At 35.6% G+C, this 15,209-nt stretch overlaps 1 protein-coding gene across 1 annotated transcript in view; it reads left to right on the plus strand.

The window, feature by feature from the left end:
- The window catches only part of Slc25a17 (solute carrier family 25 member 17), a 52,589-nt gene that overhangs the window by 25,837 nt on the left and 11,543 nt on the right, over positions 1-15,209 (plus strand). The window contains exons 2-4 of the mRNA XM_026405933.2: positions 822-882; positions 3,012-3,078; positions 5,480-5,631. Of these exons, the coding sequence (XP_026261718.1) occupies positions 822-882; positions 3,012-3,078; positions 5,480-5,631 (280 nt within the window). The remainder of the gene's footprint in view (positions 1-821; positions 883-3,011; positions 3,079-5,479; positions 5,632-15,209) is intronic.

A 15,209-nucleotide genomic window follows, 5' to 3' on the forward strand; every position in this document is an offset into this window, starting at 1 on the left:
TCTAAATTTTAATTTAGATAATCCAAATGGATTAAAATATTATGTGTTCAGCCAGGCATCATGGTGCAAAACTGTAATCCCAGCAGCTCAGAAGGCTGAGACAGAAGGATCATAAGTTCAAAGCCAGCCTCAGCAAAAGCAAGGTGCTAAGCAATTCAGTGAGACCTTATCTCTAAATAAAATACAAAATTGAGCTGGGGATATGGCTCAGTGATCGAGTACTCCTGAGTTCAATCCACAGTACCAAAAAAAAAAAAAAATTATGTGTTCACTGAAAATTTGGTTTGAGCAATTTGTAATAATGAGCTTTTGTTCATTTAAAAGTTGTGGCTGCCGGGGGTGGTGGAGCACAACTGTAATCCCAGCAACTCAGAAAACTGAGGCAGAAGATCAAAAGTTCAAAGCCAGCTTCAGCAATTTAGCAAGGCCCTAAGCAACTTAGTGAGACCTGTCTGAAAATAAAAACGGCTGGGAATGTGGCTCAGTGGTTAAGCACCCCTGGGTTCAATCCATGGTTCCTAAATAAATAAATAAAGTGAAAATAAAAGTTGTTGCTCTTGGTGTGGTGCATTCCTGTAATTCTAGCTGTTTGGGAGGCTGAGGCAGAAAGATCACAAGTTTGAGGCCAGCTGGGGCAACTTCATGAGACCCTGTCTCAATAAAATTTGAAAACCTCTGGGGATATAGCTCAGAAATGACCACCTGCCTAGCCTAGAAAGGTCCTGGGTTCAATCCCCAGTACTGGGCAAAAAGAAAAAAGAAATTTTGGCTCATTGTGTTTGTGACACTGTAATAGCTAAAACCTCTTTCAAACTTTTCAGGGAAGTGTGACTGCAATGACAGTGTTTTTTCCCTTGGACACAGCTAGACTTCGTCTTCAGGGTGAGTGTTAATTATATTTCTGTTCATTTGGTATTAGGAAGCAAACATTTCTTTAGAATTCTTTATTAAGGTAAGGAGATTCTGTTTTTGTAGAGATCCCACAGAAGTCTGCTTTCACTGACTTTACTGGTCATCATTGTTGTTTCCTAATTAGCCGAAGATCATATATAGATGAGTCATAGCCTTAGCCATTTTCTAATCTGAGAGAACCTAAATGGGCTTGCATAATTTTGAATCATTAAGATTCTTTCTAGTAAGCCATATAACTTTTTGGGGGAATGCTGGGGATGGAACCTTACACATGCTAGGCAAATGTAACACCCCCAGTACCATCTGACTTTTCAAAGGAAACAAAATGGAGAGTTAATTTAGAGTTTTTGTATAGGCATTAATTTTTTGTAATTCAAAAGGTAAGATAAATAAAATGGTGTATAGTACACAGAAAACTCACTCTTGTCTGCCTTTACCCCGTTTCTTCTTTATTATAGTCAACATTGATTTTGTGTTGTTTCTTTGGAATCAGCAATGCTAGAAAAAATTTCTCAATTTGAATGTTCTTCAGAATGTAAGAGGGAGCACTGCTTCGTAGTGACCACCTGTAGTCCCCACTACTTGGAAGGCTGAGGCAAGAGAATGGCTTGAGTCAGGAGTTCAGAGGCCCGCTTGGGCAGTACAACAAGATCCCAGCGACTCTGGAGACTGAGGCAGGAAGATGACAAATTTGAGGCCAGCCTCAGCAATTTAGCAAGACCTGGTCTCAAAATAAAAAAGGAGTTAGGGATGTGGCTCAGTGGTAAAGCACCTCTGGATTCAATCCTCAGTACCGAAAAAGGAAGGAAGGAAGGAAGGAAGGAAGGAAGGAAGGAAGGAAGGAAGGAAGGAAGGAAGGAAAGGAGGGAGGGAGGGAGGAGAAGGAAGGAGGGGGAAGGAAAAGGGAATAGGAATGTTTAGGATTTGGAGTCCACTGTAGAGTAGCAGTCTCAGAGACTGAGTAATAGTAGCCTTTCCTAGTTTTCTGAATAGCCCTGAAGATTTTCTTTATGGAATAATATATAATCCTAATTTTCTCCCTAACTTACACAAAAAGTACACCTTACATACTATTTTGTATCTTGAATTTTAAACTTAACAGTATGTTTTAAAGACTTTTCAGATCACACTTAAGGAACTTCTTAATCCTTAGAGCTATAGAGCATTCCATAGCATGGATGCACCATAGCCTGTTTACCCTTCCCCTACTGCGGATACTTGGGTGCTTATTACAAATATGATGTAAGAATAGAAATGTTCATATGCCAGTTTGTTTCTGTCAGTTTTGTGGAATAAATTCCCAGACATGGAATTATTGAATCAAAGGGTAAATGAGTTTGTAATATTGATAGTTACTGTCAGATTACCTTCATTAGGGATTTTCTAATTTGCTATTTCATGAGCCATACTGGTACACACAGGCCTGTGAGTACCATCTTGTTTTCACAATTCTTAGGAAATTGGTTAATTACCATATATATTTATGTTCTCCATTTGTTTTTTAAGTATGGGTAGGAAATTTGAAGTCAATTGAAGGGAGTTTTGTTTTCAGTGAGAATGGCAGGAAAAACAGAGCTTTTTTCTTAAGAGTTTTTAAAATTTCTTTGTTTTTAAGATTAGGAAACAAAGTAGCACAAGCCTGAAACTTTGGAAACTTGAGTTTTAATTCTGACTTTGCTTTTGTGTCTGTAGCCTCTTTTGTAAAAGGAAGATAATAATTTATTTCCTCTGTTTTATAAAGTGTTAGGGTTAAAAAATAAGAATATGTATATTACTTTTAAAAACCAAGAGCTCTATAAAATATGAGATAAATTTCTGCTCTTTTTTTAAGTTTTTATTTAGAAATAAATAAAATCTTTGAAAATATTCACTTTGGAAACTAGGAATTGAACTAAAAATACTTTATGAATAATGGATGAAATTCAAGGAATCTATAGTTGGGGATTTAGCACAGGGATACCACAGAAGGATCTGAGAAACTAGGGAACTCAAAAAGGATCAGATGAAAGACTACTCAGTGAAATGGCATTTTTAGTGAAACTTGCTAATTCTGGAGATAATATTCTCAAAATTTACCTGTATATTCTCTGGTCTTGTAGTTGATGAGAAAAGAAAGTCAAAAACTACACACATGGTGCTCCTGGAAATCATTAAAGAAGAAGGCCTGTGAGTACCATCTCATTTTCACAACTTTGTTAAACAAAGCAACTTGTCAGGAGATTGTGCCTCCAATACACATAAATTCTCCATTCTCATAGCCCTCATGAAAGGTTTTATGAATTTGTAATTGCCTGTCTTATAAGTGTGCTGCTTTCAGTTCCTTAAAGATCAGTAGTTAGCCATTTTATTCTTTTTTTTTTTTTTTTTTTTTTTAACCATTGTTGTTGCTGTTGTTTTTAATGTGGGATGGGGATTGAATCCAGGGCCTCATGCATGCTAGGCAAGTGCTTTACCACTGAGCCATCTTGCCACTCCCAGCTGTTTGATTCTTGATCATGGAGTCTTCCAGGAAACCAGTGCTTTGTTTAATAATAAACCAAAGATAATAATTGTTTAGTTCATTTCTATTGGATTTACTCAGGTAGATTGAACACTTATTTTTTTAAGTTTTTATTTAGAAATAATTTTAAAATTACAAAACTAAAATTGATTCAAAGAACACCAGTATATGCTTTACCCAGATTCAACTGTTGTTAATCTTTTTTCCCATTGTTTTACCATCTGTGCCCATACTCTTCTTCCTCCCTCTTGTTTTTATTATACACACATACACATACCACACAAATTTTTTCAGATTTGAGAATAAATTACAAACATTATTATAAAGGCATAAATTGGCATGAACATACTTTATATACAGAGATATGAAAAATTGTGCTCTATATGTGTAATAAGAATTGTAATGCATTCCACTGCTGTCGTGTATTTAAAAAATAATAAAGTCAATAAAAGATAAAGAATAAATAAATAAATTCAAATTAAAAAAAAAAAAAACAAGTTACAAACATCAAAGACTTTTAACCCTTATGACATTGACACTTTCAAAGAATACAGTTCCTAGGCTGGGATTGTGGCTCAGCAGTAGAGCGCTCTCAGCACGGGTGGGACCCTGGTTCGATTCTCAGCACCACATAAAAATAAAGGCATTGTGTGTCCATCTACAGAAAAGATTCATATTAAAAAAATAATAATAATACAGTTCCCCCATACACACACACACACACACACACACACACACAAAAGTGGGCATGATGGTATATGCCTGTAATCCAGTGATTTGGGAGGCCAAGGCAGGATTGTAAATTCAAGGCCAGCTTCAGAAATTTACCAAGACCCTCAGCAGCTTAGGAAGACCTTGTGTCAAAAAACAACAACAGCCAAAAAAAAAAAAAAAAAAAAAAAAACAGGGGTAAAGCATCCCTGGGTTCTATTCCTAGTACCAAAAAATAAAAAAAATAAATGATAATAATAATAATAGAATGTTTCTTATTTCAGGTTTGCCTCATATCTCTTCAGTGATTAGATTGAGGTTATATACTCTTGGTCAGAATAATGAGCAAATAGGTGACTGGGTCCAGTGGCATGGACCTGAGGTCCCAGCTACCCAGGAAGCTGAGGTAGCAGGATTACTTGAAGCCAGAAATTCAGGGCCAGCCTGAACAGCAAGGCAAAAATTCATCTCTTTAAAAAACAAACAAATGGAATGTGTAGTTGGTATAGTGTCTTTCTCAGGATATCACATCTGGAGTCATATATTATCTACCTGCTCCATTGGTTATTTATGATTTTTTACATTTGATTTAGGCATTTGTATGATTGTTTATTTCCTCTCTTGCAAATATAAGCAGTTTATGAGGAGATATTTAAGACAAATGCAAATATCCTGTTCTTTGCCAAAATTTCTACCTTGAATTTACCATGAATTTAAAATGATGATTTTCTAACTTCAATATTGCTTCTGTATTTATTCATCTTGGTGTTCTACTGTATTCTATTATTCTACTGCTTGCCCCTCCTCCCACTTTTATTAAGTAATAATTATTAGTATGGACCCATAAATTCCTACTTTTTCAGTGGTTTACAGTTGATTACTTTATTACTTCAGGGCTCAAATTGTCCCTGATTTGGCCAGTTGGAGCCCCTTCAGTCTGGTTCCCTTGTCTTTATGACATGCCCTCATCATTTGTGTGTACTTATTTTCTGTAATTATTTAATTTTAAATGTTATTGCCCATAATAAAATGTTAATGATACTATGTCAACTAATAGACATGGTAAAATAGTCTCTAATTTTACATACTAATGTTACTAAAGACAATTGAAGGAGAAAATCAGTAGCTCAGACATCGTCTTAGTGGTGTTTCTTTGGTATTATTAATGCTAGAAAGAATTTCTTGATTTGGACATCCTTCAGAATATAAAATATGTATGTGATTTGGAGTCCTTTATAATGTGAAGTAAACCTTGAGACTGTGTGAGTGACGATCAGACTTTGCTAGGACTTCTCAGGCAGTTTCTGATGGCTTTTTTCCATGACCTTTACTCTGCTTATTGTATTTTTCCCTCAGCCTTGCACCATATCGAGGGTGGTTTCCAGTTATTTCCAGTCTCTGCTGCTCCAATTTTGTCTATTTCTACACTTTTAATAGTCTCAAAGCAGTCTGGGTCAAAGGTCAACATTCTACCACTGGAAAAGATCTGGTAGTTGGATTTGTTGCAGGTAATGGGGTTTTCTGGGTATAAAATGTTTTTGTGTTTTAATATTTATCTTGTGGTTCATATGTCCTCTGAAGAGATTATTGTAGCACAAAGTAATGCTACAAAGAGTATAGTCAATTTGCTGATGTGTTTTTTGTTTTTTGGTTTTTTTTTAGAGAGAGAGAAAGAGAAAATTTATTAATATTTATTTTTTAGTTCTCGGCAGACACATCTTTGTTTGTATGTGGTGCTGAGGATCGAACCCGGGCCGCTCGCATGCCAGACGAGCTCTCTACCACTTGGGCCACATCCCCAGCCCCTGCTGATGTGTTTTTTTTTTTTTTTTTTTTTTTTTTTTTTTTACTTTTTTTAGTTGTAGATGGACACAATATCTTTATTTTATCTACTTATTTATTTTTTTTGGTGTGGTGCTAAACCCAGTGCCTCAGGCCTGTGAGGCAAGTGCCCTATCACGAGCCACAACACCAGTCCCACTGATATATTTTTTTAATGTGGTAGAAAACCACATGGCATAAAATTTATCTTCTTAACCATTTAAGTAAGTTCATAGTTGTTAAATGTATTCATATTATTTGAAACATATCTCTAGAACTTTTTTGTCTTACAGACCTGATTTCACATCCCTTCTCCCCACCCCCTCCCCCAGCCCCTTGTAACCATCATTCTATTTTTTGTCTTTAAGAATTGATTATTTTAGGTACCTCATGTAAGTGGACTCAATAGAGTAATGGTCTTTTTATTTAACTTTGTATAAGGTCTTCAACATTCATCCAAGTTATAACATGTGACATTTCTTTTTTTTTTTTTTTTTTAGCTGAATAATATCCCATTGTGTATATATATATCACGTTTTGTTTATCCATTCATCTGTTGATGGATACTTGGGTTGCTTGCACCTCTTGCTATTTTAGTAATGCTATGAACGTGGGTGTGCAGGTATCTCTTTTGGCCATATACCCAGAAATGGGATTGCTGAATTTTGTGTAGTTCTGTTTACCTTTGGAGGGAACCTTCATACTGTTTTCCACAGCAGTTGTACTATTTGTATCCCCAACAACAGTAGTTCAGAAGTTCTGATGTCTCTACATTCTCACCAACCTGTTATTTTCTGTTCTCTCATAGTAATCATCCTAATAGGTATAAAATGATAACTTGTTGTGGTTTTGATTTGCCTTTTTCTGATATTGAACATTTCATGAACTTTTTGCAGAAATATCTCTTCAAGTCCTCTGCCCTTGTCCTCTACCCCCAGTACTAGGACTTGAACAGAGGGTCACATGAATATTGCACAAATGCCCTACCACTGAGCTATACCTCCAGCCATTTTTTGGTTTTAATTTTATATTGAAACAGGGTCCTGCTAAGTTGCCCAGGCAGGACCTTGAACTTGCAGTCCTTCTGCCTCAGCCTCTGAAGTAGCCAGGATTGCAGTTTTGCATTCCCATGTTTGGCTCCTTTGCCCATTTTTTAATTAGGTTATTGATTTTTTGTTCTTGAGTTGTAGAAGTCCTTTTTGTGATTTAATAACATTTATGTAGACCTTGTCCTTGGTGTTTGGCACAGCTCCTAAAACCGTTGGCATTTCCTGAGTGGTAGTATCTTTTGTTATTTCTAATGAGCCCCTTTCAACAATACCCTAGTTTATGCTAATAAGAGGACTATTAATGGGTCCCTAGATAGCTTCAGGATGGGTGCTGCTAGCCAGAGGAACCAACCATGTGATTCAAGGGGAGGGGAAAAGGAATGCATTTGTGACCAATGGGCCAATACTAGTATGCCCATGTTCTTTTATTTTTGTTCACTGAGTTCTGTGCTTACCAAAAGTGAATTTTATCTTTTCCCAAGCCCACTTCTGCTAGTGGTATCTATTGCTGTGGTGAAGCATTATGGTATAGGTGTCCTCCCATGCTAACTACCAATTCCTTCTTGGTGCCAAGCCATTTAGTAGGAACTCCATTCCTTCACAGCAAGTAAGGTTCACTACAATCCTGAAAAAGATGTACATATTTACAAAGCACAGAAAAGAAACCCAAGGAAGGACTTATAGTTAGCTGTTCTTTATAAGAATATTGTCATTGAGTGTATCAGTAGACTGAGAATCTAACCATAGTTAATGAAATGGCTTCTGTCTAAACAAAGGTGTTGAAGGACAAAGCACATGAGCAGTTTTAAAACAAAGTAGTGAAGTGCTTTGTTCCATTGCTGTGATTTTTGTCCTGTTTTACTCTGCAATTCTATTAACATTAAAGGAATGTGTGAGATTTTCATTTATGCTGTTTCTGTCTCCTGGGCTGCTCCCTCTTGGTGAGCAGTGATCTCTGACATTATGAAGGGCTGACATAAAGGTATCTTAAAATCAGCAAACTTGTTTTGGTGTGGTTAAATCAGCAACTTATTTTAAATACATTCAGATACATAATGTTTATCCTATTTTCTTAGGATTCTGAGGTTTAATATACATTCTCTGAGCTATTGTTGCTGTTGAAATCTTTTGCCCATTTAGGTTCTAAGCACTTTTTTGGTTGTTTGAAATTAGATTGTGAGTTTTCTGGGGTCTCATGTCCTGATTTTTAGCTTAATTTCAAGTCTAGGTATATAAACAAAGGAATATGCAAAAATAAAATCTTATTTACTTTTTGAAAGCACCTGAAGTCTTAGAAGATTTGGAGAAGTTGTCTTATCCAAATAGAAAGCTATGTCTCCCCTTCAGCTTTGCCATCTTCATGCTTTTGTTTATTTATTTCCTAGGCTTTCCCTGTGCCCTTATAATACATAGGATGAGAGTTAAAAAAAAAAAAAAAAAAAGTTTTAGATCTCATCCGTCTATGAGAGGATAGCTCCCCAAGTGTAAACTTCTATGTTATGCCTGCAATTACTCATTCAATGTCAGTATTCCCTAGAAGGTTGCACACTTCTGGAGGGCCAGAAATGTTTCTACTTCTTTCATCATTGCTTCCCCAGTATCTAATATATCACAACCAAATAGTGAAAAAGATACATTCCATTTAGAGGATATTAACTTTTGGATTATATGGTTGCTACATTGTTTTACGATTATCTTTGAAAGACTTTTTGGTTGAAGTCACCATATATGAACTTTTCTTTTTACAACATAAGAACTTAAAGACTATAGTTTAAACAAATTTAGACCACAAGACTATTTGTAATCTCAATGTGTTATTTGGCACTAGAGATAAATTCATTTTTCAAAATACTATCAACAAGACCTCATTCTTTTTTAAGTATTTTTTTATGGCAGTTGGACACAATACCTTTATTTTATTTTATTCTTTTTATGTGGTGCTGAGGATCAAACCCAGTGCCTCACATATTCTAGGCAAGCATTCTACCAACTGAGCTACAGCCCCAGCCCTCATTTTTAACCTTTTAATGAATATTTTGGAAATGAAAAATACCAATGAGGGGCTGGGATTGTGGCTCAGTGGAAGAGCACTTGCATGAGGCACTGGGTTTGATCCCTGGCACCACATAAAAATAAAAACAAACAAAATAAAGGTATTGTGTCCATCTACAACTAAAAGGAAAAGAAAAATACCAATGAATACAATAGTGTCTTCATATATTTAAATGTTTTAATTTAATACTAATAATTACTTAGTTAATTAAATAGACTTACTTCCAGGCATTGTGGCACATGCCTGTAATCCCAGCAGTTTGGGAAGCTAAGGCAGGAGAATCAAAAGTTAAAAGCTAGCCTCAGGAATTTAGTGAGGCCTTCCCTAAACAAATTAGTGAGAATGTTTCAAAATAAAAAAATAAAACAGTCTGGGGATGTGGCTTGTGGTAAACACCCCAGGGCTCAATCCTCAGACTAAAATAATAATATAATAATAAAACAAACTTCCTTAAGCTTATTTCAAATTTTTAAATTACTGACTCCTACTCATGCTTTTATTCTCAGTTGCTTCTTTTTTTTTTTTTAAGAGAGAGAGAGTGAGAGAAGGAGAGAATTTTTTAATATTTATTATTTTTTAGTTCTCGGTGGACACAATATCTTTGTTGGTATGTGGTGCTGAGGATCGAACCCGGGCTGCACGCATGCCAGGCGAGCGCGCTACCGCTTGAGCCACATCCCCAGCCCTCAGTTGCTTCTTCTTCAGGAATCCTTCCCTGTTTCTCATATCCACTACCTGCTGGTGTCATTGTGCTACCATAGTATAGTTCTTAGTTCTTGGTGGACAGGAGTCTGCTCTACTGGATAATAATGAATCTGCACATTCTTCTTAATCTTCTGCTAGACAGTGAGCTTCTTAAAGTCAGAGATTGCATCATTGTTATCTCCACAGTGTCCTAGCACACTGCCTGGCACCTAGAAAGTGCTGATTCAAACTAAAGGACTGCTCCTTATGTAGTCTTTCCCGTTTTACTACATGGCAACACTATTCTCATTGACCTGAATTTATCCTCTTTCTCTGTCACTGTACCTCCAATTGTGAGCAAATCCTTTTACTTCTCTTTATGTGGTATCCAGAATTTAAATATAGTAGTCCTCCTGATCCTTGGAAGGTGTGTTCCAAGGTCCCCAGTGGATGCCTACAACTGCAAGTAGTACCCAGATGTGTACTTACTGTGTTTTTTCCTATACATACATACCTGTGGTGAAGTTTAATTTATAGATTAACCAATTAACAATAATAATTAATAATAAAATAGCAATTATAATGTTTTATAATAAAATTATTTAAACCTTATAAATTGTTTATCCATGGCATTTTCCATTTAATATTTTCAGGCCACACTTGACCTCAGGTATGAAAACTGCAAAACCTGAAACTAAGGATGGGACTAGGGGAGGACTACTGTACTTCACTACCGTCTAGGTCCTAAACAACATTAAATCTTGCTGGATTGGGGCTGGGGTTGTGGCTCAGTAGTAGAGCACTCACCTCGCACGTGAGAGACCCTGGGTTAGATCCTCAGCACCACATAAAAATAAATAAACAAAATAAAGGTATTGTGTCCCATGTATAACTATAAAAATATTTTTTAAAAAAATCTTGCTGGATATCTTCAGAGCATGATGTTACTTCCTCCTTTGCCCGCTTCTGGCAGTATCTAGCAGAGCAGCCATTGTGGTCATATTAGAGACCATTGTGGTCCTATAAGGAGCAGTCCTTTAGTTTGAATTAGCACTTTCTAGTATGTATGGGATCATATTCTGCATCTGTGTATCCTGTGCTCTTCTCCATGAACTCTCCTCACTCCTTTTGCCTGTGTACCTGCTATTTTCTCTGCTGGTGACTGTACAGTTAACCCTTTCACTTCCTTTAAGATTTTTCCCTAAATGACCCAACTACTTAAAATGGTACTCTTTCTTTCCCTCAATACTCTCTCCTCCTTCTTTGCTTAAATTTTGTCTTTAACCCTTCTAATATATTACATATTTTGCTTATTGTCTTTATTACACCATTATATTGTAAATTTTGTGAAAACAGAGATTTTTTTTTTTTTTTAATTCTCAGCACCAGGCTCAGCACACTGGTTTCTGTAATTTTTTTTTTAACTTATAGACAGACACAATACCTTTATTTTATTTATTTGTTTATTTGTTTTCTTTGTGGTGCTGAGGATCGAAACCAGTACCTCACACATGCAAGACAAGTGCTCTACCAACTGAGCTACAACCCCATCCCCAATTTTTTAAATTGACATTTATACTGATTTATGGGGTGTAGATTTATAATTTGATACATGTATACCATGTATTATAATCAAGTCAAGGTATTATCCTCAAATATTATCATTTCTATTGGGAATCTTCAAACTCTTATCCTTTAGTTATTTTGAAATATATAGTGAATTATATAAACTTTAGTTACCCTACTATGCTATAGGACTTTAGAACTAATTCCCATATCTAACTGCTTTGATACCTGTTTTTGCCCTCTCCCTCTTTCCCCTTCCTAACTTTTAGTGACTTCTGTTTTATAATCTAATTCTATGTGATCCATGTTTTCAGCTTCCTCAAAATGAGAACATGCAGTAAATTGTCTTTCTGTTTTTGGCTTATTTCACTTAGGATATTGTCCTCCAGTTCTATCCATATTACCACAAATTGCAATATTTCATCTATACATTCCATTGTGTATATATATCAAATTGTGTTCATCTGTTCAACTGTCATAGCACATCTTGACTGATTTCACATTTTGGTTATTGTGAATAATGCCGCATTAAATATGGGTGTTCAAGTATCCCTTTGAGAGAGCAATTTCATTTACTTTGGATATATACTCAGTAGTGAGATTGCTGGATCATAATGGTAATTCAGTTTTTTGTGTGTGTGATACTGGGGATTGAACCCAGGGGTGCTTTTACCACTGAACTATATTCGAAGTCCTTTTTGTTTTTTATTTTGGGACAGGGACTTGCTAAGTTGCTGAGGCTGGCCTTGAACTTGTGATCCTCCTGTCTTAGCCTCCCAAGTTGCTGGGATCACAAGTATGTACCATCCTGCCATTTTCTTTTCTTTTCTTTTCTTTTTTTTTTTTGAGGAAACTCCACGTAGTGTTTTCCATAATGGCTATACTAATTTATATTCCCACCAACATTGTGTATAAAAGTTCCCCTTTCTCTGCATCCCCACCGGCTTTGTTATTTTTGGTCTTTTTTTCTTTTTTTTTTTTTGTTTATTTTTTTTAACTAAAACATAAAAATTGTACATAGTATGGGGTAACGTTATGTTTCTGTCTTTTATAATAGCCATTGTAACAGGTGAGATGATTCCTCATTTGTGGTTTTTATTTGCATTTCCCTGATGATAAGTCATACTTTATGTATTTGTGGAACAGATATTAATATCAGTAGAAATAAGCCTCAATAACTAATCCAGTCATTTGGCAGTTAGATTAAATTGGTGGTTCTCAACTAAGGCTAATTTTGACCCACAGGGAACATACAGCAATGTCTGAAGGCATTTTGGGTTGTCCCATTGAGGATGCTGCTTGCATCTAGTTAGTAGAGACCATATGCTAAACACCATACTCAATAACAAAGAATCTTCTAGCCCAAAATGTCAGTATTATCACAGGTAAGAGATCCTGGATTAAAAAATTTTACAATACTTTAAATTCTGAGATTCTCTAATTAGAGGTCCTCTCTGATGGTAGAAAATTCCTTGGAAATTATATTTATGAGTTTTAAACTTCTCTGCATAACATATTTTTATATCTTAATAACTACACATTCATTCTTACCATAATTACAACAGCTTTTTCTCTTCTTCCTGTGAGCTTCCTGTGTCATACTATCACTGTAGAAATTAATTTCATTATCTCCAAGGAGAACTAGGAATAGTATTATTGTTATTCAAATTATGCTTGAAACTTAGAAATGTATTATTATTTATTACAATTCTGTGCAAACTTTTTTTAAAAGCCCATAAGCACTTTGGGGAAGAATTTGGAAATAGAACCTCACAGATAACTTAAATGAAGAAGATAATTGCCACTTTTTTTTTTTGAAATTGGAATTTTTAACCACTAGCTCTTTCTGAATGCCAATGGCATTGTTATTATTGTGATAATTCAAAATGCATTTCCTGCCTTCAGGCCTTAAATCTGACAAGTCAGGTTTATTCTTGTAGATCAAGTTATATTCTTTCCTGGGGTGTCAAATGGTTAATTTGTGGCTTTGACTTTTGTTCAGTAGCCATCACACATATTTTCCAGCACTGAATACTGACTGAATCAGGATACTTTATTTTCATTTTCTCTCCCTAAGAAAGGGGTCTCACTACAGATAAAACAATTTGTTTTCAAGATTTCAGAAGTAAATACCTGTGTTCTAATTATTCCTTGTGTAGGGATGAAGGGAAGGCTTCTTTTTTACCCTACAAAGGTAAAATGAAGACAGTAGATTTACAGGAGAAAAGGCTTCGGGGAAATCTGAGGAGAGTGATAACCCAGTAACTCAATGAGCTTTAGATGCCCATATACCCTCAAATTGGGCACCCTGATATGACAATTATCTTAAACTAGAGGCCCTTGGAGACCAGCAGATGCTAGAAAAGGTTTCATTCTGATGTGTCCTTATCTGCCTAAAGATCAAACTCACCAAAAAGAAAAATGATTGCCTCTTCTCAGAGGAGAAGGGTATTTTTGAGGGCTAGGAAGTATATTAGGGAGAATGAATGGACTTAGAGACCAAACAGTGTTTTGTAAATGGCTCTCTTTAAAAGTTGAGTGGAACTGGAAAACAGACAATAAATAGCTTGTGACAAAGTCTATCTAGGTATAGTAACATTCATCCTCACTTTCAGCTAATGAAACCTCAGGGAGAAGAGGAGAGGCAATTATTTTTCTTTTTGGTGGGTTTGGTCTTTAGGCAGATAAGGACACATCAGAATGAAGCATTTTCCAGCATCTGCTGGTCTCCAAGGGCCTCTAGTTTAAGATAATTGTCATAACAGGGTGCCCAATTTGAGGGTGATAGTCCCTGGACTTCTTCACCTGAATCAGTGAGTAGTTTTAGTGTATTCATTATCATTCTTCCTCTTCTTAATTTTGGTTCTGTTTTCTTGAAAATGGTTTTATTTTTTAAAAAAATAGAATCATAGACATTCAAATTAGAAGAAAAATAATCTACTTCCCTTAGGTAAGTGAAGTTCTTTTTGGCATTCCCTTCTGGGAGCCGATTGGAACTGGCAAGAGTTTTTATATAGCTCGCAAATAAGCAGCTTTCTTTATCCTTCCAGCCTGTCATGCATTATTAAGTGCTAGAATTAGTAGTCATAAATAGTTTGTGGCTTATTTCTCCTCTGTGGAATGTTGTCATTTGCTTGATTATATAAGTTGCAAATTTTACTAAAATTTTGGATCCTCAAGTATTTTGAGTATCTTCCCAGAATTCATAAAATTGTAGTGGTTAAAAAGCATCTCTCCACCTGTTTTAACTTAGAGGATGAAAAAAGTACTTGAACTTCTCAGACAAAAAGCTTTGACATACAAAATGTTTTTGTAGAGACTTTATATGCTCTCATACAGTGCACTTTGTGCTTGAGGTTTTCCTTAGAGCCCTTTCAGTCTTGCAACTATGTTAATGATGGGGACATGAAAGCAGAATATTAAAACTAGTTAAATCTTAATCTTGGCTGCACTATTTTGTTTTTAGTTATGGATGGATGTAATACCTTTATTTATTTATTTAGTTAGTTAGTTATTATGTGCTATTGAGAATTGAACCTAGTGCCTCACATATACTAAGCCAATGTTTTAAGGAAATTTTGAATCCTAAAGAATTTGTTTAATGGTCATCATATTTTATTTGTTTTGAAAGGCATGCATGTTATTTATTTCTATAACATTCATTGTGAGCTCTAGTTGTGACCTCTCCTCTCTTCCTTTTGTCTCTCTTTCTCTTCTTCCATTGCTGGGGATTGAACCCAAGGCTTTACACATGCTAGGCAAGTGTTTTACCCCTGAGTGATATCCCTGGCACTTACCTTTAATTTTAAAAAAAAAAGAAAGAAAAAAAATTGCAGTAGACTGCTCAGTAGCATTTTCCAGCCTGATTTTTCTAGCTTGTTTGTCTCTGTCAAGTGAAGTATATGTTGCATTG

This window comes from Urocitellus parryii, chromosome 5 (assembly GCF_045843805.1).
Source record: "Urocitellus parryii isolate mUroPar1 chromosome 5, mUroPar1.hap1, whole genome shotgun sequence".
Lineage (NCBI taxonomy): Eukaryota > Metazoa > Chordata > Mammalia > Rodentia > Sciuridae > Urocitellus > Urocitellus parryii.